This window comes from Aquarana catesbeiana, linkage group LG13 (genome assembly GCF_042186555.1).
Source record: "Aquarana catesbeiana isolate 2022-GZ linkage group LG13, ASM4218655v1, whole genome shotgun sequence".
Lineage (NCBI taxonomy): Eukaryota > Metazoa > Chordata > Amphibia > Anura > Ranidae > Aquarana > Aquarana catesbeiana.
The window spans coordinates 51,327,298-51,350,491 of NC_133336.1; the positions used below are offsets into that span (position 1 = coordinate 51,327,298).

Sequence of the window (23,194 nt, forward strand, 5' to 3'; positions counted from 1 at the left end):
AAATCTTCCAGAAGGTGAACGTACGTCTTAATGTTGCTCATAGATATAAAGCAGCAACAATCACTTTAGAGTTAACCATAAATATTGGTCCTAAAATTATTCCTTATAGTACAGGATACCCAGTATGCAATTGACATGTATGTACCCATGTGTGTTGCATGCATTTGCATGTAGGAGTGGAGTGGCTTTAAATAATTTTTTTTTTACTTCTTGTAATATTTAATTTTTTAAAACATTTTCCTAACCAGTGATGTTATAGCACATTGGGAGTGAAAAGTGACACAGTAGGCTCGATCAGCTATCTTCCTGGTTGCATTGGCCAAGATCTGACTACTTTGAACCTGGAAGTGCTCAGAGCTGAGCATTTCTTGGTTTATTGCTTCCAGGGGAGATTGAGACATGAATGTAGCACGTCTCCCCTTCACTCATCTTCCTGACACTACTGATGGATGTCCTGAGCTCCTGGAGGGCACAAGTGAGCCCAGGACACATTGGGGAGGGACTCACCATCTGTCACATATATAAGTTATCGACAGGTTGTGCATTTGACAGTCCGAAGCCACCTGAGCAAAATAGAAACAAACTTGTGTCTGCTATTGTTTTCATCCTGATACTGCACACCATTCTATTTAAGGTAGCAGTTAAAGGTTACAGTGCCTGGAAAAAGTATTCATACCCATTTTGTCATGTTACAGCCAAAAATGTAAATATATTTTATTGGGATTTTATGTGATAGACCAACACAAAGTGGCACATAATTGTGAAGTGAAGGAAAATGATAAATGGTTTTCAATTTTTTTTTTACAAATATGTGAAAAGTGTGGTGTGCATTTGTATTCAGCCCCCCTGAGTCAATACTTTGTAGAACCGCCTTTCCCTGCAATTACAGCTGCAAGTATTTTTGGGTATGTCTCTACCAGCTTCGCACATCTAAAGAGTGACATTTTTGTTCATTCTTCTTTGCAAAATATCTCCAGCTCTGTCAGATTGGATGGAGAGCGTCTGTAAGCAGCAATTTTCAAGTCATGCCACAGATTCTCAATTGGATTTAGGTCTGGGCTTTGACTGGGTCATTCTAAGGCTGGATTCACACCTATGCAGTTTTAGTGCTTTTTGCATTTTGCAGATTTGCACTACAGTCCATTTAACATGGTTTCCTATGGGGCACGTTCTGTAGTGCAAATCTGCAAAATGCAAAAAAGCACTGCATAGGTGTGAATCCAGCCTAACACATGAATACGCTTTGATCTAAACCATTCCATTGTAGCTCTGGCTGTATGTTCACGGTCCTTGTCCTGCTGGGAGGTGAACCTCCACTCCAGTCTCAAGTCTTTTGCAGACTCTAACAGGTTTTCTTCTAAGATTGCCCTGTATTTGGCTCCATCCATCTTCCCATCAACTCTGACAAGCTTCCCTGTCCCTGCTGAAAAAAAGCATCCCCACAACATGATGCTGCCACCACCATGTTTCACAGTGGGGATGGTGTGTTCAGGGTGATGTGCAGTGTTAGTTTTCCGCCACACATAGCATTTTGCTTTTAGGCCAAAAAGTTCAGTTTTGGTCTCATCTAACCAGAGCACCTTCTTCCACATGTTTGCTGTGTCCCCCACATGGCTTCTCGCAAACTGCAAATGGGACTTTTTAGGCTCACTTTACACTTGTGCGATGCGGGAACCCTGCAAATCCACTGTGGGTTCCCGCATCACACCTGACTCGCACGGCAGTTCACACTGCCAAATGCAAACTGCTGGGAGTGTCAATACATTGTTAATGACACCCCTATTTCAGCTCGCATATCGCACTGCGAACTGTCAGTTTGGACATTAATCGGATCGCATGGGTCAGAACACCAATGCGATCTGATTCTGGTGCGGACCAAAAAAAATGTCCTGTGCGCGTTCGGTTCGAATGTGATACCAGCCATACAATATGGCTGAAATCGCATTGCACAGACTTTGCATGTGATTTGCACTGCGGTGCGAATCACATGCAGACTCGTAGAGCGCAGAAGTGTGAACCGGCACGTATAGCTTTCTTTCAACAATGGCTTTCTTCTTGCCACTCTTCCATAAAGGCCAGAATTGTGGAGTGCACGACTAAATGTCGGTTCACACCGAGGCAGCAGACTTACAGCGCGACTGCCTCAGGCGACCTGGACACGACAGGAGCGGCGACTTGCAAAACGACTTCTGTATAGAAGTCAATGCAAGTCGCCCCCAAAGTCGTACAGGCATCTTTTTCTAAGTCGGAGCGACTTGCGTCGCTCCGATTAGAACTGTTCCATTGTACAGAACGGGACGCTACTTGTCAGGCGGCTAAGTCACCTGACAAGTCATCCCAGTGTGAACTAATAGTTGTCCTGTGGACATATTCTTCCACCTGAGCTGTGGATCTCTGCAGCTCCTCCAGAGTTACCATGGGCCTCGTGGCTGTTTCTCTGATGAATGCTCTCATTGCTCGGCCTGTCAGTTTAGGTGGACGACCATGTCTTGGTAGGTTTGCTGTTGTGCCATACCCTTTCCATTTTCAGATGATAGATTGAACAGTGCTCCATGAGATGTTCAAAGCTTGGGATATTTTTTTATAACCTAATCCTGATTTAAACTTCTCCACAACTTTATCCCTGACCTGTCTCGTTTTCCTTGGCCTTCATTATGCTGTTTGTTCACTAAGGTTCTCTCACAAACCTCTGAGGTCTTCACAGAACAGCTGTATTTATACTGAGATTAATTTATACACACAGGTGGACTCTATTTACTAATTAGGTGACTTCTGAAGGCAATTGGTTCCACTAGATTTTAATTAGTGGTATCAGAGGTAAAGGGGGCTGGAAACAAATGCACTCCACACTTTTCAGATATTTATTTGTAAGAAATGTCAAAAACCATTTATCATTTACCTTCCACTTCACAATTATGTGCCACTTTTGTGCTGGTTTATTACATAAAATCTCAATAAAATGCATTTACGTTTTCGGTTGTAACATTACAAAATGTGAAAAATTTCAATGAGTATGAATACTTTTTTAAAAGACAAAAATTTAGCTCTGTAATCATTAATACATCATGAAATGCATTTTTAAATGCAAGCAGTAGAAGTACCTGAGTGTGACTTGGTATCAACCTCTTGAAGTTCCTGTAGAATAGGACTGGAGTGTGGAAGGAGGTAGGAGTACAAGGAGCCAATGAGTTCATATGCTGACAGGAGAAGAAAGCAAAGTGACAGAGAGATAAGCTCATCACTGTGTTGCTTCTCCTTTCACTGTCCAGTCACAGGCTGGGGGGCAGGTCCAGGATGACCCAGACCTGACCAAGTGGATTGGATGATGCTTGCCATCAGACTGAGGACATCCAGTCACAGAAAAAGTACTGCAGGAGAAATCCTCTGATTGAAGAAAAATATTTCAGGACATTTTTTTTTGTTGTTTTATGTTTTAATGGGCTAATCATTTTTATCTTGTTAATTTTGGCTGCTTTAAGTGAAAAAAGGTAACAATGCCAAGCGTATATTAATAAATGTATCTTTTATTCACAGATAAAAGTTTAAGTAAGGTATTTGTACATTTATACAAAGGTTTTGTAAACCCCATATAAAAAACAAGATGATCAGAAAATATGACTCCATATGAAATGTAATAATACATACACGCGTAAACCTTTTGCAAAGTGTTTGGCAAATGGCAATCATACAGCAGTCGGTGCTTAGCCATTTCATACAAAACAGAAATAATGCACACATCACATGCAGCATCTATATAGGTCTGACCTGAGTTTTTGCCTTCCATAGAAAAACTGTAAAAAAATGGATTACAAAATGCATAAGCAGTATCGTTAGATTAAAAAAAACAAACAAACAATACAGTTAACATGCTTTTTGGAACTATCGCAGAGTAAAAATATTACACATCCATCTGCAATTAACATTTCCATCTTGCAAATCCCATAAGAAGGTTATTTCAGTTGGTTATGGAGTGGTAGAAAACCGAATTCCAAAAATGTTTTGCAATTTTTTTTTTTTTTAATACAAGTGTTTAATTTGTTTTTTCATTGTTGTAGTTTGTTTAACCAGGTACAAAATACGATATTTTTTTTAAATTTTGCTGCATAAAACCAGCTTTTCAGTGAAATTAGAAGGCAAATTCAGGTATGGAAACAGAATCAATTATTGCTCCTGCTACAGTGTTTCTGTTTTGTACTTTTTACAAGGAATTTTACATATACTGTACAATATAAATGTTGATACATTTAATGGTCTGCTTAGGTTTGCTGGCTTTTCATTTTAGCACCAAACAAAATAAAAAAATTCATATGAAAACAAGGCACTTTTTTTTTTTCATAAAACACACATTTTTTTTTTAAAAACCATGTTCCTTTTCTGATCCTGTTGACACCCAAGGGTACCACTGGCTTTGTAATGGGTTGACTGGCTCTCTGTAAAAGATTTCTAATAAGGGTTTGTTCCACCAACAACCAGAGGGATAGGAAATATGTCTCTCAATGAACTTTACTATGAATAGTAAAATTCTATTTTCTCTATCATTCACTGTGGTACACAGCTTCATTCATTAGATGGGTGGGACATCGACGTGCCTTACCCATGATGGGCAGCCAGAAAGTACAAATACCACAAAACTAAGAAAAATCCTTGAATTGAGGAAATGGACAAGGAGCATCTTGGATACTAGGATTTAATTTGGAGAGGGCGTTGACTGCTTAGGTTGCTTTTTGTTGTATGTCACATCCTTCTGCAAGTGATTAGATCAACTCACACAGCTCATGAATGAAGTGGTGTCCCTCAAGGAACAATGGAAAAAAGAGGTTGGCTACCATAAATCTATGGAGCATTCCAACAATAGTAATCAGTTGAATGGGTCGACCACTACTCCTAGAGACCCCTTCATCGCTATTGTCCTAAGCAATATTAGGCCTCTGTGCTATCAATTAACAAGTCCATACACAGCGCTAGCATCTACCATACATAAGCAACGATAATATTATAGGTTTTATTTGATAATTATGTGCAAAGCGTAATAATAAGCATTGACATTGCGCTTTGAAATTGTGCTTCAGTTAAAAACCCTATCTAGCATGTAATGTCTCAAGATGCCTTAGACCTCACCATTTATTAGAAGCTGTTTCTTTAAATCAGTGGGCAAAAGTGCAAGGGCTTGCAATCACCCATATGGGCTTTAGAGTTCATGTATTTTATTATTTTTTTTTATTAGGCATGGTTCTCTTTACCAACGTATGTTATAAAAAAAATGTAAGTAGTAAAGGGTCTTTACTGAATGTTCCATATGTTTGTAACTCCACCTAGTTCAAAGAAAGGCAGAGAATCAAAACATTAATTTCATAGGTCCAAAGGGCCGTAGAACACTACTGTGCATTGCAGTGCGCTGTGCTCACCAACCATGGTGCATGTCTGACTTTTGGTCAACTGAAGTTTGTTGGCAGCCTATTAATTTGAATAGGTTGCCTTAACGCCTGCATTAAATGTATCAGTGTGTGAACTGCCCTGGTGTGAATGGGCCCGGAGGGTCAGTAAGTATAAGGAACTAAGTTCACTGATATTCTGCTTGAGCCATCTAATCTAAAGCTTTTGGTAAAGGTGTTAATACATAAACTGCTTATATATAGCCATATTGCCCAAAGGCTTCCTAAAGGTCATTTCTGATTGGTTGCTAAATTCTACCACAATTTTATAGACTGCCAGTTCATAAAAATGGACAATCTTCATTACAGAAGGAAGGAAGAGGATCTAACAATGTGACCAAAGTCTAGGTTTATTGCACATTACATGCAAGTTTGGCATTATTGTGCAATACTCCCTTCCCCCATTTAGGGCTGTAAACAATGAAACACTAGAGTCAAAAGAGAGATTTTTTTTCTTCTATATTGTCCTCTATTATTTTTTATGGTGATGAGGAAAGATTAGCTAGAGATAACAGTTACTGCTGGGGCCATAAATGGGAGATCACCGACGAGTGGATTTGCATGTAAGCAATAAGGTCATTGGAAAGTCTGCATGTGGCTAGCTTCACACTATAGTTCATGTGTTAACATGCATTGCATTGGTGTCCATTTTAGCTGCATTGTGAATTTGTAAGAACTGTATCAATATGAATTTGAAAAGATTTAGCATACAGGCTGCCCAGGGATGGAGTCATTTGTTTTGTTTGTTTTTTTTTTTTTCCGATCAGCCAGCAGAAAAAACAAACAAGCAAGGTGGATGGAGGGATCCTCTTGCTTTGCCATTGTATTCTGACAGCGGGGACTCCTCTACTGTCTGAATACACTAATCAGCCCTGCAGCTGAATGGAAATTTTACAACTTCGTTATATCGACTTCTATCAAGTAGGGATGGCCATATATAGATCAAATTTTGGCCAGTCCCTGCTGAACTGGCCGAATTTCGATCCATCTTTGATCAGCTTTAATACAACTTGTTGATGTGAACAAGTCCTATTGAAAATAATGGATTTTGACTTTATTACACTGCATCTGCTGTAAACAAGGCCTAAAGCTGGGTGCACACTATTAGTTTCTTTTTGTTTAACCCCGCAGGTTGAATGACAAAAAAACTGTGGGCTCTGGTCCGAGCTGCTGTACCAACCATGCCAAGTTAGTTCAGCGATCTCCCCGCTGAGCTATTGTGTTCTGACAGGGGGACGGACCCCTGCCAGAACACTACCACTGGCTGAGAGCGCTGATCAGGAACCGGCTGCTGGTTTTCCAGCATGCACGTCCAACAGAAGCCGGCCAAACTTTTCCATGTGACTGTGAATAAGCGGGGCCTTTGTAAAGACATTCTAAAAGCCCATTCACACTAATGTGGTGCATTAATTCACTTTGTGTTAAGGCAGCCTATTCATTTAAATGAATAATGCACCAAAAAAGCTGGCTACAGCATTTTTAGGCAGCTCACTGCAGAGCAATTTTGTTGTCAAGCCGTCTTAGGGTGCCATTCAGAACAAATGGCACCACATTGTACCAATATATGTAACATGCATTGACAGTAGTGTAAATGGGCCCAAACAGGTTTGGAGGTTAGAAACAAGCAAATGTTTGAAACCTGGCCTCACTCATGCTGCTATGGGGTCTAAAGTCATTATGTCAGACTACTATTCTGGAACAACCTTGGTACTTTCTAACCATAAACCTTTCCCTCTATAGTTGCAATTTGAAGGTGGAAAACCCCTTTAACAGGAGCCTAGAGTAGGGCAGGCATCCCATTGCCTTCCAGTTGGCTTCAAAGCTTCAGGTCCTTTTAAATGCTCCATTACAGAGGCCACTCTAAGTCGAGTTGGAGTTGGTTCCAAAGCAAAACTAGACTGCCCAAGTAGGCTAAACCACGTCTAGAGGCACCATAATCATTGTGAAACATTACAATCCATCATCGGTTTCAATCCAATAACATTCTTTACAATTTTACATTTTCACATTCCGATGTACATTTGTTCATTTTTTTCATTGCACTGTGCAGGATCATTCCCAAAAATCTTCATTCTCAAGTCCATTAGTTCATATTCTTCTGTGTCCATCTCCTTCAGACTTCCACTTCTTTCCCTCCATCTTGCTGATCTGTGATCATCCCAATATCAAAGCAGGTCACCATCATGACATGAGATTTGCATACATTAACACAGAGCTCCAGGTCTTCTGTGACTTGTTCCAGTGCCTCTAGGTACTCCTGAGATTCCTCCTCCAGGCCTGGGTCCACCTCAACTGTTAAGGGCAAACCAAAAGTATTGTGTGAGTAAAATTAAAGGGCATATTTATATACATATGACATATAGGTTTGTCAACATTGTCAGCCTGAAATTAACCATTGCTTTGCCCAATTAATTTGCCACTCGATGCAAAACAAGTATGGGTGTGAAATCCTCCCGCCTATGTGTCAATGTTGTAACTATGTCATTTCCTGTTCAAGCACCCAGCACTGTCACATTGGGGCTGGAGAGAGCCCACTATGAGCTTCAAGACATGACTTGGAGAGAGTACACAGTAGCAAGGGGAACCTAAGGAAGGTCAGTAGTTGCTGGTGGAGCTGGCGTTCGAGTGAACCAGTTGCTGTCCCCACAGGACAAAACACAAGTTCACTTTAATATAAATAGGTTTTATAAAAGTTTGCATCCATTATTAAATGGCAGTGCTTTTCAAGTACCCACTGGGATGGGTAAGTTTATGTAAAGTACTTATTGGTAAAGATACATTTAATACTAATGCCCCCTCTCCACCTCCAAGTTCTATCACAGACCTCAGTCTGTTGCTCAAATCCCCCCATGTGACTGTGCTTAGGTATAAGCAGACAACCCACAGGCCCAAACACACTCCTATTGGAAGGAACAGTGACTTTGTCCACTTGGATTACCCAGCACTGGAGCTTACCCAGGGTGTACTACTGCAGCAGGGAAGCAGTAAAGGAGTGTGGATAAGGTGAGTATAAGTGGATCAGATGTGGGCTTTAAGGGACACTATAACCTTGCCCTGAATGGGCAAAGTGAGTGTCTCTTTAAGCTCAGAGTTGTTAAAAGAATTAAAAATCTTCACAATATGTTTTCCTAAAAGCTGAATGGCAGATTCCTTATATTGTGGGACATGCAGTGTGCCCGTGCTTGTTCCAAGTCAGTGACTTGCTATAGTTCAAATATAAGGATACAGATGACCATCCCAGAGCAAGTAGCCTCAAAACAAGTCATTAATGGCATTTCACTCATCCTCCTTCAGATGGAGGGAGAATGCCATATAATAGTCATGGTAGGTGAATGTAAATTGGAACCTGGGTAAAGAAATCTTCCCAGAAAACTGTCTTAGTTGTATGGAAAGCCGGCTACCTGTTGTCAATTATTTATGGTTGGCCCAATAACCAAAAATACATACACTGTCCTGTCCACTTGTTCGGATCCATCATCAATCGAGTCTTGGTCTCCTCCAGCTCTTCTTTTAACAGCTCATGCTTTGCCTTTAAATCTCTAATTCTCTGTTGTCGTCTTTCTGCAACCTTCAGTTTAGTGTTAAAGTACATTAGACCCTTTAAATAAATAGAAAGAAAATTAAATTTCATATAGTAGTATATTTAATCATAAAATATACCTTTTTAAAAATATGAAATGCTTAAAACATATTTGTGATAAATATCAGTCCACCTAAATCTGATTTTGTGCAATTGCTGGGGTGGTTAAACTTCAATCCACAATTCTGGGTCTCTACTGGGGAGATCCCAACACCACCCATCCACAGCAGCTAATGATGGAGAGTCTTTATCAGCCTGTTGGTTGCTTAATTTATGCTACCTTATGTAGAATAAAGTGGGAAGAACAGGGTTTTATGATCTGGGGGAAGTGACCCAGGAAATCTAATGGGAATATTTTACCAATATGACACAGAGTTGGCAATTTGACCCTTTAACGTTCACGCACTACTGTAATATCAGTTTTGTATGGGCTGACCCTTTGATGGTAAACCAAAAAATCTCTATTCTAATATTATAGACTAAGTAAAGGTGGCAACAGACAAGGTGACTTCTCATGGTAAAGCCCTTGAGGTCCACCACAAAGTAATTTGCAACTCAGATGACAAGCTAAATCATAAGATTGGCAACAGACAGGCAGACTTCTGCATGGGAAAGCCCATCAGGGATCGCCATAACTGTAGCTTGCAACTGAATTTTTCCATAATGTAAAATAAATGAAGAATTCCACAAAGGCATCAAGACTCCCTCAGAAACTGATAATCCATGCACTGACTATCTTCCTTTATGTGGATTTGTACTGTGAAGCCTGGCACTACTGAGGTAATTAGAGGCTCCGTAGAGATGCTGTAAAGCTTAGTGTGGAGTCTATTGGGATCCCACACTGGAGGCTTTGTGTTCAGGTTTTATTTGCTCTCTGTGTCCCCAGTTTGGAGATCTGCTCTCTCTGCCTGTGCTTGTGACCATTGTCAGCTGGAGTCAATGTAAGAAAAAATTAAATTATTAGAATAGAAGAGGGGAAGTCTTCCAATGGGGACACTTTGTTGACAACTGTCTGAGGGGCGATTTCCCTTACACAAATATACATATATTGGCAGGAATATATTTATGTTCTTTCTCATTCTCTATTTAGATCACTGCCAACCAGTAAAATGTAATTTAAACTGTTTCAGAGCCAGTCAAAATCTGAAATGTTCTCTTTTCGATCAGTGACTAATTACTTAACATTTTAACTGCAAACAAGAATGCGCTTTCCCCTTTTTACATACATAGTGTCGTTGCATTTTTTAAATAAATCAACTATCCTAATTAACTTATTAACTACAAAACAAAAACTCACAGATGAGATAATTAAGTGAAAATGATGGTATACGGAGATGCAGCTTTCCAATCCATTTTAAATGGACAGAGATTAAAAACCAACTACTTAAACAGATTTTGTTTTTCAAATTATAATTGGAACTAGGCAATTAAGTAAAAATATGGACTTGAAAACACAAATGTGATATATATCACATTTAGCAAAATAGAATGAGGCTATTATGCGAGTTATATCTGGTTAAAAGCTGATAATGAACATTTTTTTAAGAGAAGTTTAAATTGCAACTCCAGGCAAAGCGCTTAATGCAAGGCTGAAATTTTAGAATGTATATATTTGAAAGGATCTGAAATTGTGTTCATCCAGCCTTATGATTCAAACAGCACTGCCAATCACTATCCGTTGAGCAGGTTTGCAGTTCAAAGGTGACACAAGAGAGTATAAAGCTGGACAAAGAAACATCTTCTTGACAGGCATGACTGAGTCACAATAACTAGACTCAAATACAAATCATGTGACAGTTAAAATGGCTCACAAGTATTTATCTTACAGTCCTCTTTAAGTCAGCTATATTATTAAAGGGCATGGGTGACTTTACGCATGAGGAAAGATTAACAGATTAGGGAAAAGATAATAAATCTGTATGGCTACATAAATGGTCTCGATAATAAACTCAGTGGCAAGCTGTCACTGCAAAAAAACAAAAACAAAAAAAAAAAAACGTGGTACTTTGCAACTGGAGGAAAAGAAGTTTAACTTTCACGCATGGATCGGGTTCTTTGCAGTAAAAGTTTTGATGTATGGAATAGTTTTACATAGCAAATGGTTCTATCCAACTCAGCAAATTACTTCACTACTGGTCTGGATGTGTTTCTAAAAATGGCAACTAGTAGTTTCGTTTTAGGAAAAAAACAGTTTTTTTTCCAATTCTGATGCAGGGAATATCAGAATATCTTCTGGAATTAGTAAATATTTTTTCCCCTCTGCAAACTGGACCACATTTTAGTTTTTTTTTTTGCTTTCTTTGGGGTCAATGGTGGAGTTAGAATTTTTTTTTCATTTAATAGGCATGTGTTTTTCAATATTTAAGTATGTAAGTAATAGTTTTGTCATTGAAAGATTCTTACCTTTTCCATATCTTGAAAAGTCTGAAAATAAAACAAAAATAGGTAAGTTAGCCAAATCCACAGCAGAAAGGCAAAAAAATCACAAGGAAAACAAATATGTGAAAATATCTATTGAATTGTAATGTGGGCACCCTGTTACCAGTACACAGAAGCTCCAACTTTTAGCAAACTGCTTCCCCTAACTAGTTTGCCATTTTCTTTAGATTTCAATTTGCATAACTTATAACGGAGACCTCCAAACAGGATAACATTATCGAGTAAATCTTATAAAAAAATGCTCAGGCTCATGGCTCGGTATGAATTGGAGGAACAGCAGCTTGACCTGCGCAGAAGAATTGTGCACACTTACTGGTTTTGTCTTAAAAGTAGCCTATATGACTGTTCTAACCATGGGCATAACTACAAATTATAGTTTAATGGGGTGGGAAGTAAGACTAGCCACGTAGGCAAAGATTTATCCATCCATGCTGGAGGAATTTCCACTGGGGATTTTGTATCTATCTGCTTGAATACCTGAATACCTGAACAATGACTGGATCCAATAGGCAAAAAATTTCCAGTATGACAAAATGGTAATGCTCTTCCACAACAATTACCCAAAAAACCTTAATACACATTTCTTAAACTTTATCTTCTTTTTTGTAAAATGTCAAACCCCTGTGATTTGTGACTGCATTAGGCATACAAGGTCAATTTCAGCTTGTAGAAGTTTACAGGGCAATATGTTTTCACTGCCACGAAAACTAAGCAAACCCTTCTTCTTCTGAGGACTGATTTTAGCCCTTCTATACTAGAAACTTCATAGTTTAGTCTACCGAGGCCCTCCTCCTACCAAAGTCCCATAGGAGCCACATGGGCTGCTAGGGCAGCTGTTATGCCACTGGTTCTAACCAACCTTTTCCCCAAACATCAGCCAAAAGGATTTTGAGAAGGTTGCAGACTACCATATAGATATATAACCTGGTAAACCATTGGCAGACAGTTCTCTCATTTCCATGCATACTATGTAGCCAGGAAGGATAAACTACAAAGCATGCACTGCTTCTGTACATTTAACTAGTTGATTTTTATCCACCTGTAACAAAAAGGTACATGAAGGGATCTAGAACTACAAGTGGACAACCAATATTTAAAGCAGAGTTCCACCCACTTTTCAAACTTTGCCCCATCCATTTCATAATTAGATGTTAAGAACGCATTGGCATTTTTTTTCCTGGTGATTTACCTCATTTTAAAAGGCATATTGATCCTTTTTCTGTGTACCTCGCCAGAGCGAGGTACGTCATTTCCAGTCGCGCATTGGCTCCTGAGAGATGAGTGTCACCAATCCCAGGAGTCAATGGGCATCGCTGGCTGGTAGCATCCTTTGCACTGCACATGTGCTAGATCGGGAGGTGCATTCTGGTTACCCAGCATGCACCAAATCCCGGAAGTGAGACCCAGCGAGCTTCACATGGTCAGGATGGCTGTGCTGTGCAAAAGGCAAACAAAGTAAGTGATCAGTGCTGCAAAACTACAGAAAATGGGACACTTTGGAAGATGGCCGATTGTGAAAAAACAAACCGGGGGGGGGGGGTAATTTTATCTATTAAAAAAAAAAAAAGTTTGGAACTCCACTTTAATATTATATATAAATATCCTTGATTTGTGGTTTGGGATCTCATTTAATGCTTAGAGAAAAAAAAAACTAAAACAAAATCACTGACTTTATCCTTACAACTAAATCAAACTAACAATGTCTGATTTAATAACCCATTAACTGAAAAGCTTGATATGATTTACATAAAGAGTTAATGATCCCAATGCAAGAGAGTAATAAACGGCTATTGAGCTGGATCAGAAGCTAAAGCCCGCTCGTAAGCTGTTCATTGATATTCCCAGCTCAGAACACCCATCACTTTAAACACAATTAATTGTGCAAAGCAATTATTTTAATCTTCCTTGCTAAGTGCACCCCAACATATGAATCATAAAACCAGCAACTGTGACATTCTCATTGCAGCTAGATTCTAAAATTGCCCAGGAATTCTTGGATCACTATCTGGGTGCAAATCTCAGTTTCATTTTCTAAATATAATTTTCAATTTCTGAATTCCTCTTTGCTATTTTTTTTTTATTCATTCCAACTTAGTTCAGTTTAAAGTGTTACTAAACCCACAACAGTAAAATCTATCTGTATATGAAGCATTGCATGCTTGTTATACTCACTGTGGAACTTAAGGTGTTAATCCTCTGCATTGTGTAAAAAGGCGGTTTTATCCTGTATGCACAGATCCTTCCCTCCTGCACTGTCTATCTGGGGAAGGCCACCTAATACAGGCAGGGTAGCCAACCTGCACATGCTCAGTTGTGTCTTTTATGCTGGAGAGAATGTTTACTTGTTCTCAGAGATAGCCAGGTTACATTATATTGAATTCACAATTTACAATTCACAATTGTGGGCGTGTATACAGACTGAAGTGGAAATCTCCTCCTACCAGAACTCTCAGCACTGGAGTAACTGAGCAGTTTATCACTGACTGTGGTATACAGATCATCCAGAAAGGGATATAGTGGCAATATTTTAATGTAAAAATAAGATTTATAAGCTGTGGGTACTGTGGTGGTGGTGGGGGGGATGAACTATTTTCATATTACTGGGTTTAGTAACACTTTAAAGTACCACTTTAGCTACCCACAAACAGCCACTTTGACCATGCCCAACTTGGTTAATGTGAGAATGTAGAGTACTTAAATAATGTCATTGAGGCATAAGCTTACAGAGCAGTTCAGATAACATGTTAATTGGGCTACTATTGTTATCCAGCAACGTTTGCAGCTGTGCAAAAAAAAAAAAAAAAAAAAGCAAGCTACCAGATTTACCTAAACTTGAATTATCTTATCCATTGCACCTAAATGCAGAAACCACCTCACAGGGTCACTGGAAGTGTACTTTCTGAGCTGTGTAATCCATTCTCTAACTGGATCAACATTCACACTGAAGAAGGTTTGGTGTTTGATATCCTTTTATTGGCCAACTTAAAGGAGAAGAAGGGCCAAAACTCTTTCGGCCCTACTCTTCCTGTAGGTCACAGTAAATGTTGTGCACTCCTGTGACCTGTATTCAGCCGGCTAAAGTGCACTGTCAGCTGATGCCTGATTTTAATGTTGGGATCTACCAAGATGACCAGCAGCTTGTTCAGACTCTGTGTGCCATTGAGAGCTTGAACCAGCCACTCCTGCCCACTTGACAGCCCGGCATCCCTGTGAGCGCTGGAGGCGCAGAGCAAAGAGCAGTACTCATCGGCTCTGCTCACTGAAGACCGAGAACTGATCGATCAGCGGTCTTTCATTGCTTGGTTCTCGATTTTGGAGGCAGCAGGGGACAGACAAAGGATAGACCGACCCCACATTCACTTAGGTGAGTATAATAATTTTTTTTTTTTTTAATTCCCATATTTCTCTTTTAAGTTATCAAACATGTAAGCTTTCAGGACCTTTAACAGGCTTCATTTAATAAAGGGTATCAATCTTAACTCCAAACTTTCTGCATTAATTAACTGCTGAGAGTACACGATTCTACTAGGTATTAACACTCAAAATTTCAAATCTCAAGGCAGAGCTGAAAATGAATGGTGGCTGTAAGAAACAACTTCATACTTTTTTGTTTTACATTAGGCTTGCTTTATGCGATAGATGGAAAGGATGCTGCTGTGGGTGTGTCGGAGACTTTCAAAGCTCCATCGCAAACAAGGATTCTCAAATCGCCAGATTGCTAATTAGATGGATGGGAATTACTTGTGCCCAACAGCAAGAACTAGGCAGGTAGGTTGTACTCACTCGTATGTATCTCAAGATTTGTTTTTCGATTTCAGCTATGTGTACCTTGGAATTAAAATGTATTACACAGTGAATTTTCAGAAACTGTGAATGACATTTTAAAGTACATTTTACTAAACACCATTGGTAGTTTAAAAGGACAGTTCTGCCTAGAGATGAGTGATATTAGCTAAATTGGTTTCACAGTAAAATTATCAATTCCGCAGTCAGCAAAATTTTACTAAAGCAGTAACTCTCAATTTTGTTCAATGAGCTGCTAAGATGAAAATTTGCTTGAATTTTTATTTTTTTTAATTTACAGGGTTCCGTTTAGAGGGTTCCAGAGCAGGTTTTTACCAACACACCAAAAGTGGAAGTTAAAGACAAACATTTGTTCACCACCAAAAACAGCAATGTTTCAGGGCCACTGAGGACCTCTTCTCACTCATCCCTAGTTAAAACTGTACAAAAAGTGCAACCCTCTCTGTGGAAAGAAAACACTATCAACGGCATTCCCATGCACCAAATGCTGGATGTATAGGTGTCAATCCAATTGTTCAATGAATCTTTTCACTTTCTGACTGAATCAAGTAAAAAGATTCAGTGTTTTTATTTTATTTTTTACCTTTCTTTCGTTTGTTTTTAATTTTCGTTCTAGTAAAATGGGGTTTCCCTTCTAAGGAAAGCTTCCCCTGCAATGCTTTTTGAAAACTATGCCATCAGTCAACATGATAAAGTGCTGGAGTTTGTCTTTAACTTTATTATTGCAACAAAACTGTCTCAGTGGGACCTTGGTACTACAAGTTAGTCTTAGACCACTAACCACTCACCTCTGTCTCCTCATGTCGGTGCCTCTGCAATCTTTCCACATCATCAATCTCGTAGACTTTAATTTCAAAGGGTTCTTTTAAAGTGCCAGGTAAAGGAGGCAGGTCGACCCACTGACCAGTGACATTGTTCTTTCTGCCTGTTGTTGTGGCTTCAGGGAGTGGAGCTGGTATTAATCTTCTGCGCTGAAGCCCTTTAAAGAAAGTAGAAGTATTTAAAGCACAAAAATAGTATAATTCAAAAGAGATAACCAGAAATGAAGTAGTATTTAAAGGTCAGTCCACATAAAACCTTTAGCTCAGTTTTTGGTAGAGGCTGGAGAGTTAAACCATATAACAGGGTTTTATATCTCCCATAGACTCTACTCTGGATACCTGGGATTGATTTCCCAGGTCTGGCACCCCAACGCTGCCCAGTCTAAGGAGTTCCCACTATTCATTTTGAACTAATTTATTTTTATATCCTGGAAAGCTGAAACAGGTGAGGTTTTATGGATACAAGAATTAGAAAGCCGGGCACCGACTAAAACCACCAGGTTACACTTGTAACTACCAGGGGAGGCCCGTCCATTAAGGGCGCACAGGTGCCGCCCCCCCATCCATATGTGTGGCCCCCATATGCATGAATTCCAATCGGGGGGGGGGGGGTTGAAGCATGTGATTAGAGCCAGTTGTGTGACAATAGCGAATGAATATTCGGTATTTTCACACTGATTCTTCCCCAGCCAATCAGAAAGTGGGCCATTCCCCGATTGGCTGAAAGGAGAAGCGTTCCGATTGGCCACCGAGGAGGAGGGAGGAGATGGAAGCCGCCGTGATTTTGCAGGAGAGCAGGGGAAGCCGCCACCCATCGCCTGGGTGAAGAGCTGCCCGCCATAGATGGGGCCATAGATGGGGTAAATGCTCCAGACCCGGCCGGACTGCTGGGGGGGGTGGTGGGGTGCTGCGTGTTACCCAATGAGGGGGGGGTTGGCTGTGGGAGCAGTTTGCCACGCCCCCCCCACCAAAAACAAATTATCACCAGCCGCCACCGGTAACTACGTAAAATACATTTTTTTCAATAAACTGACCTTTTAATTCAAGTTAACCACAAATCATTGCATTACAGGTTAAAATGGGAGTAATTCGTGTTTTTTCTCACATATCACTACAGCAACTGCCACTGGAAGGCTGTAATTAGCTTCAGTTGACTAATAATATGGAATAATTAGCTGCACGGCAAAGTTAATTACAATGTCACATATTCAAGTTCTGCACAGATATAGGTACCACTACACTCATATTTGTGAATGGTATTAGCTTGTTTAAACAGAGAAATAATATTTTCGCTTTATAAGTCTACACTTATAAGAGGTAAGAGATTTTTCTTTCAGACACTGCTGAAATAGGAGAACATAAGCATGCTACATAAAAGGAAAAAAAAAGGATACCTCTTTTCTTTGGAGATTTTAAGCTCCTCAACCGTCCAGATGACGACATTCCACTTTCGCTCATTGAGTCATGAGCTGAAGAGGCACTCCCTGTGGCTTCACTATCACGGATCATGCTCTCATAGCCACTGCTCCCACTGTGATAGAAGAGGGCTGTCCTACCCATTGCTGGGGGCAGCTCCCCACTGAGAACACTGCTGTTATCGCTGCCATGACCACTGCTGTATCTCTGGGGTCTCCTTGGGGCTGTTATCTTGCTATAAGGTGATGGCAAAACAGGTGTTTGTGATTTCTCATCACCAAGGTTAACACCACTGTCATTTCCACTGTCTGAGTCCGTCGATCCCCGAAGTTGACCTATTTTGCCAGAGCTGCCAGATGCCAACTCATTGACGCGGTTGTTGGCTGCCCTTAAGGCTTGCTTAGTCCCCATAATGGTTCCTCTGGCAGACTTGCTGCTGATGCACTGTACAGATCTGGAAACTGCTTTCCCACTAGGAGGAATACCAGAACCTTTCCCGTTAGACTGGTTCAAAGACTTCACTGAAGAGCTAAGAGACTTTGAGCCATTGGTTGAAAGACTACGGTTCTTGGTCAAGCTTGTTGTTGCTTTTTGAGAAAGTGAACTTTTAGCCTGGTTGTTTTTGGTGGTGGGATTGCAGGAAGATGGTGAGGTAACTATGCTGGATGCAGATGGAACCCCAAGCCTTGGTACAGTTCGGTTTGTTTTGTTAATACTATTTCCACTAGTATTATCACGAGGCCCACTAGTTCTCGAGCCCACGGATGCAACACTATCACATCTTTCCAGGGACATGTGACTTCCATAGCGTTGGACATATTCTGATTTATTGGACTTACTCTTTAAGCTGGATACAGCTTTTGGTAGCGAATGGTCATTCTTAGTTACTTTGCTGATCTGTGTTTCGCTGTCCTCTTCCAAATTCAGAGCAGACCGGCTACACTCTTCCAACCTACCAAGGCTGTTTGAATGTAGCGGATTATTTTTATGATCTAAGCTTGATTTACGTACAGGGGGTGCAGGGGGTCCTGTCCCACCAGGTCTTGGCAGCATACTTGCTTTTTGAGGCAAGTTCTTCTTAGTCCCTGATGATTTTAAACTACTATCAGAAAAAACAGAATCCAACCCCCCCTTAGTACTATGTTCAGTTTGAGAGCTGTAATTTGTTGTAACTCCTAGAGTTGTGGCACCTCTCCTAAGTTGTGGCACTTTTGTAAGAGGTTCTGTCTTTTTGGTGGCAGCTTTGGCATCCACTTCACAGCCATCCACCACCCGTTGTGAGCATGCCAGCATCATCTGGGATTTCAGAGCCTTAGGTGTGCTAGTTTGTGCAAGTTTTGAACTCTGTTTATATTGATTGTCTGTACCCAGAATGGAAGATTTTGAAGAAAGTGGCTGATTTTCAGTCCTTCCGTCCAAGAAATTATCCATTCGTGCTGTCCAAGGGTCCTCAAAAGTGCCTTCTTTTTCATTCAATGCACTACTGTGTGTAACAGATGAGGTAGAATTATTTTTCCGAGGAAGACTAGAGTGGATTGTGTCAAATGATAATGTACCCCGGGTGCTACAAGCTCTAGTCTGGCTAGTTGCTTGATAACTGCTTGGCATAGCTTTGGTTAGCTCAGAGGTCTTAAGGCTCTTCTCATTGCTAGTATAAAGCAGACCAGAACCAATACTTTCACTGTCCATTTCGGAAAAGCAAAACCCACTATCATTAAGGTAATTTTTGAGATTCTGGTCCATTTGAACATTTGTGTTCTCTGAATCCAAATTCAGGCAATCTACAATCTCACTGCTTTTATTAGTCATTTGAGGAAACAAAGTGTCACAGTTCTGTGCTCCATCGCTTCTAATTGTACAAATGCTGACTTCACTCAGCCATGAACTAATGGATGAGCGTCGGCTGCTGACTGTGCATTGATCCTCTGCCAAGGGGACCACAATATCAATGTTGACACCAGCAGTGGATATTTGTGATGTGTAGGCATCAAACTCATCATTAATACTGCTAATAATACTGACTGGTCTAGAGCCAGAGGCAAGGGCCTGCAGAGAACAGTCACTGTTAAAGCTAATGACGCTAGAAGGTCTACCATTGTCAAGAATACCACCAATAGACAACTCTTCTACAACAGTGAAAACAAGTTCATCTTCTCCATTAAGTTCAACAGGCTTCTGCAAAGTCACTGTGGTAGTTAAGATATCACGATCAAAACCTTTGCTTTTTACTGCTGAGCAAAACCTGCGTACCTCGACTGGACCAGATTGTTTGGGAGTGCTACTAATAACCGGGAGTGTGCTGCCTACTAAATTGTGCTTGTCCTGACTTCTTAATTTGCTCATGCCAATGGGAGGAGTTCTGACACCACTGCTTGATTCTGAGGTCACATGTGAGTTCATCTGAGGAGGTGGTGGTGCAGGACTGGGTAGAGGTCTTCTTGTAAGGAGGCTTTTTTCTCTCACTGATGAATCAGCAAATGGTTTTGGTTGTTCTTTATTTTTGTCAGCACTTAACAGTGGACACTTCTGCCTTTCTGTGATTGTCAGCTGATCTCCATTTAAGAAACAGTCCATACGTGTATTTTCGGCTTTGGCATGTTCTTGAGGCTGATCAGATATGAGATGAGGTGCACTTGTTTCTGATCCTGAACAATTTTGTGAAAAAGCAGATGAAGCAGTACTTACTTGCCCTTTCTTGGGAGAATATGGTGGTTTCTCCTGTACTGGCATAGAGTGTGCATTTTCCATGGCTTTAGTAGAAAGAGCTACTGAGAGAGCTTCTTCGTTAAGGAACCTGGAAGGATTCTCACTGCCATCAATACACTCAAGTCTCTCCTGTAGCTCGGCAAAAGTGTTGCATTTTAAATGATTATCAGCACTTCGAAGGCTTGATATGTTGTCTTTGCTTCTTTTCTTAAGAAGCGAAGGTATGATGGGAACAAATTCTGGAGGTCCTTCATTGTCTGTTAACTCCTGGTCAGACAAAACCGCTCCATTGGGACCAACATAGATAACGGTGTCACAGGACTGTTCACTACTGGAGGAATAGTCAGGATCACTATGCATTCCCAACCCAGGAAAGTCTGGATCAAGTGCTACCGTCCTTGGGTGGAAGGGTCTCATGTGTGGCGGTCTTCGTGCGCGACCTTCTTCACAGGAGCTTTCTCCTCCAGATGAGCTTGATGCATACTAAAAGACAGAAGGGAAAAAAACCCAATTAGAAATTGGCACCTGCATATTTTTATTGTCTACTAATCTCTGTGTGGGTGTGACTGTGGGGATATATTAATTTATAAATGGTGAACTAAGTGATAAAGTGAGAAAAACAAATTGTTAAACCCATTTAGCATCCATATGAATGAAAGAGCACACAGGTTATTGTAACTAGCTTAGGGACATGACAAAGGTTGCTAGAGAGATTAATTGCAACACGGAAGGAGAACATGGTCACCACGCTTGTCAATGTTCAATGCAGCTTTATTGTTTCAGGTGAAATAGCCAATCCAATTCTTCTCCTTCCATGATGCTTTTTGCCCTAATAATGGGCCTAAATGTAAACCACATTAAGTGAGCAGCAGAATTTTATGGGATGTTTGTCTCACCTGGACTAATAAAGCACTGAATGCTGACACAACGTATACAGCCTTTTCTTGTATGTCTCATGACTGTATAATGGTCTGTTACTGATAATAGCAGATGTTCTATTCATTTAAAGAATCAGACTACCACAAAATGTGACATTTTCATTTTGGATGGGGCTTGGTGAGCTGCTGGCTTCTTTAACCCATTGGAGCTGGCGCCTGCCAGCCCTTTAGAGTGTTTAGAATATCGGAAGGTGGGGCTTATGGTCATGTGACTGCCATGGTGGTCACATGACCGGAAAGCTCCCGAAGCGGCGATCAGGTGCGTGCTCCCGAAGCGGCAAAGGGTGCGTGCTCTCAGCACAGCTCTTTCTGCACTAATGCATGCAAATATGCAACAGCTCTGCTCCAAGGCCCACCCGCTAAGAGGCAGCATATTTGCGTGTAACCAAGAGGTTAAGGTTTATATTTCTAAAGATACCCTAACAACAAAACCTCCCTGCCATAATTACGGACTCTCCTCCTATAAGCCTTAGCAGTTTTGGGTGTTTCCAGCCATCTCTGCAAACTCCAGGCTTCCCTAAGAGATATAAGGAATTGTCAGGTGGTTTATAACCACCTGAAATTAACAGCAGTGTTAATTTCATAGATTACAATATTTTTGTCATAATTTTCATCAGCTGCATGTTTTCAGTGATGAAAACTAAACAAAAATAAAAAATTCTAATTAGGTCTTTTGACGAAAACTATGATGAAAATCAATTCCAAGTTTTGTCAACGAACGAAAACGGAATGGAAATGTGAGGGACGGACCATTACCCACTTGAACTTCTGCTTTCCTTGAAACCCCCAGCCCCCTGACCAGCAAGGTAGCAGTGCTTAGCACAGTATAAAATAACAGCCTTCCCAAATCAGTTCTCTGCTCTGTGCACTCCCTCACTCCCATTTACTTCCCCATCCCCACTACATGTTATAAATTTTTTACTCCAGGAGTATATGAGTTTGGAAATTCTATAGAAATATTTTAAAAAAATGCATTACAATTTAGCTAAACCCATTCAATTTTAGTCGACTAAAATACGTCTAAAACTAAAATGGCATTTTAGTCAAAAGACCATGACTAAAACTAAATCAAATTTGACGTCAAATTTAACACTGCTCACCAGCATTTACTAAACTGTTTTTGGAGGTCTGACCCTTTAATGTGGTTTTAGTTTCCTGTTGAATATCTCTGATTATGCTATTTCTATACTTTAAAAGGATAAGGTCACTTTTAGTAGCATGTTACACCCATATTCAGGGTGTATATATTACATGTTACTAAAGCCTAGCACACACTAGTAGGTTTTTTTTTTTTTTGTTTTCGTTCAACCCAGCAAGACTGAAGGAAAAAAAAACTGACAGCTCAGGAGTAGAGTTGGGCGAATAGTTCGAGCCGAGCAAAAGCTCTGCCTGAACATCGCCTGTTCTGCAAACACCAGAATTTGCGGAGTGCTTGACAAGATGTTTGCCCGCCGAGCGCATTCTAAGCTTTTATTGGACAAAGTTTTCAATCAGGGCACAGTGAATAGCTGGTTGTTAAGGAGTGGTCCAAGAAGCCAGCCGCTGCATCCTTAACAGAGTCATCAGCTGCCAATGAGCTTCCCCGCTAACAGCTGAATGAAAAAAAAGAAAAACATTGTCGGCAATATAAAAAAAGTTAAAAAAAACTCAATCAATACCAGGCCCTTGGGGTCGTCGCCCCCTTGCAACGTCACCAACCCAGCATGCAGCAGTCGATGACGTCACAAGGGGCGTACCACCAGGTGACGTCATCTGGTGGCTCTGCCCCTTACCTATTTAGGAAATGTAAAATAGTGGAGCAGGCAATCGGCGGTGAGCCTTCGACGCAGCCGCAGCATTTTTTTTTTCAGGTGCAGTCTTGATTGACGATGGATCTACACCGGGGGAAATCGTTTTTATATATTTTTCTAGTAAAGGAATTGTTAAACGCTGCATCCTGTCTTTATTTTTTACACTTTTTTCTGGTGGGTAGAGGTACAATGTACCCCATACTCATTCACTTAGGGAGGGGGCCAGGATCTGAAGGCCCCCTTGTTAAAAGAAGGGGGGTTGTTCTCG

At 40.5% G+C, this 23,194-nt stretch overlaps 1 protein-coding gene across 3 annotated transcripts in view; it reads right to left on the minus strand.

Annotated features, from left to right (window-relative positions):
• Positions 1-3,506: 3,506 nt before the first annotated feature.
• The window catches only part of KIF26A (kinesin family member 26A), a 224,270-nt gene continuing 204,582 nt past the window's right edge, over positions 3,507-23,194 (minus strand). For all 3 annotated transcript variants that reach the window (XM_073609728.1, XM_073609726.1, XM_073609727.1), the window contains exons 12-16: positions 17,471-20,681; positions 16,044-16,234; positions 11,416-11,436; positions 8,880-9,030; positions 3,507-7,724 (exon numbers count right to left, since the gene is read on the minus strand). In XM_073609728.1, coding sequence (XP_073465829.1) covers positions 7,546-7,724; positions 8,880-9,030; positions 11,416-11,436; positions 16,044-16,234; positions 17,471-20,681 — 3,753 coding nt within the window. In that variant the 3' untranslated portion in view covers positions 3,507-7,545. The remainder of the gene's footprint in view (positions 7,725-8,879; positions 9,031-11,415; positions 11,437-16,043; positions 16,235-17,470; positions 20,682-23,194) is intronic.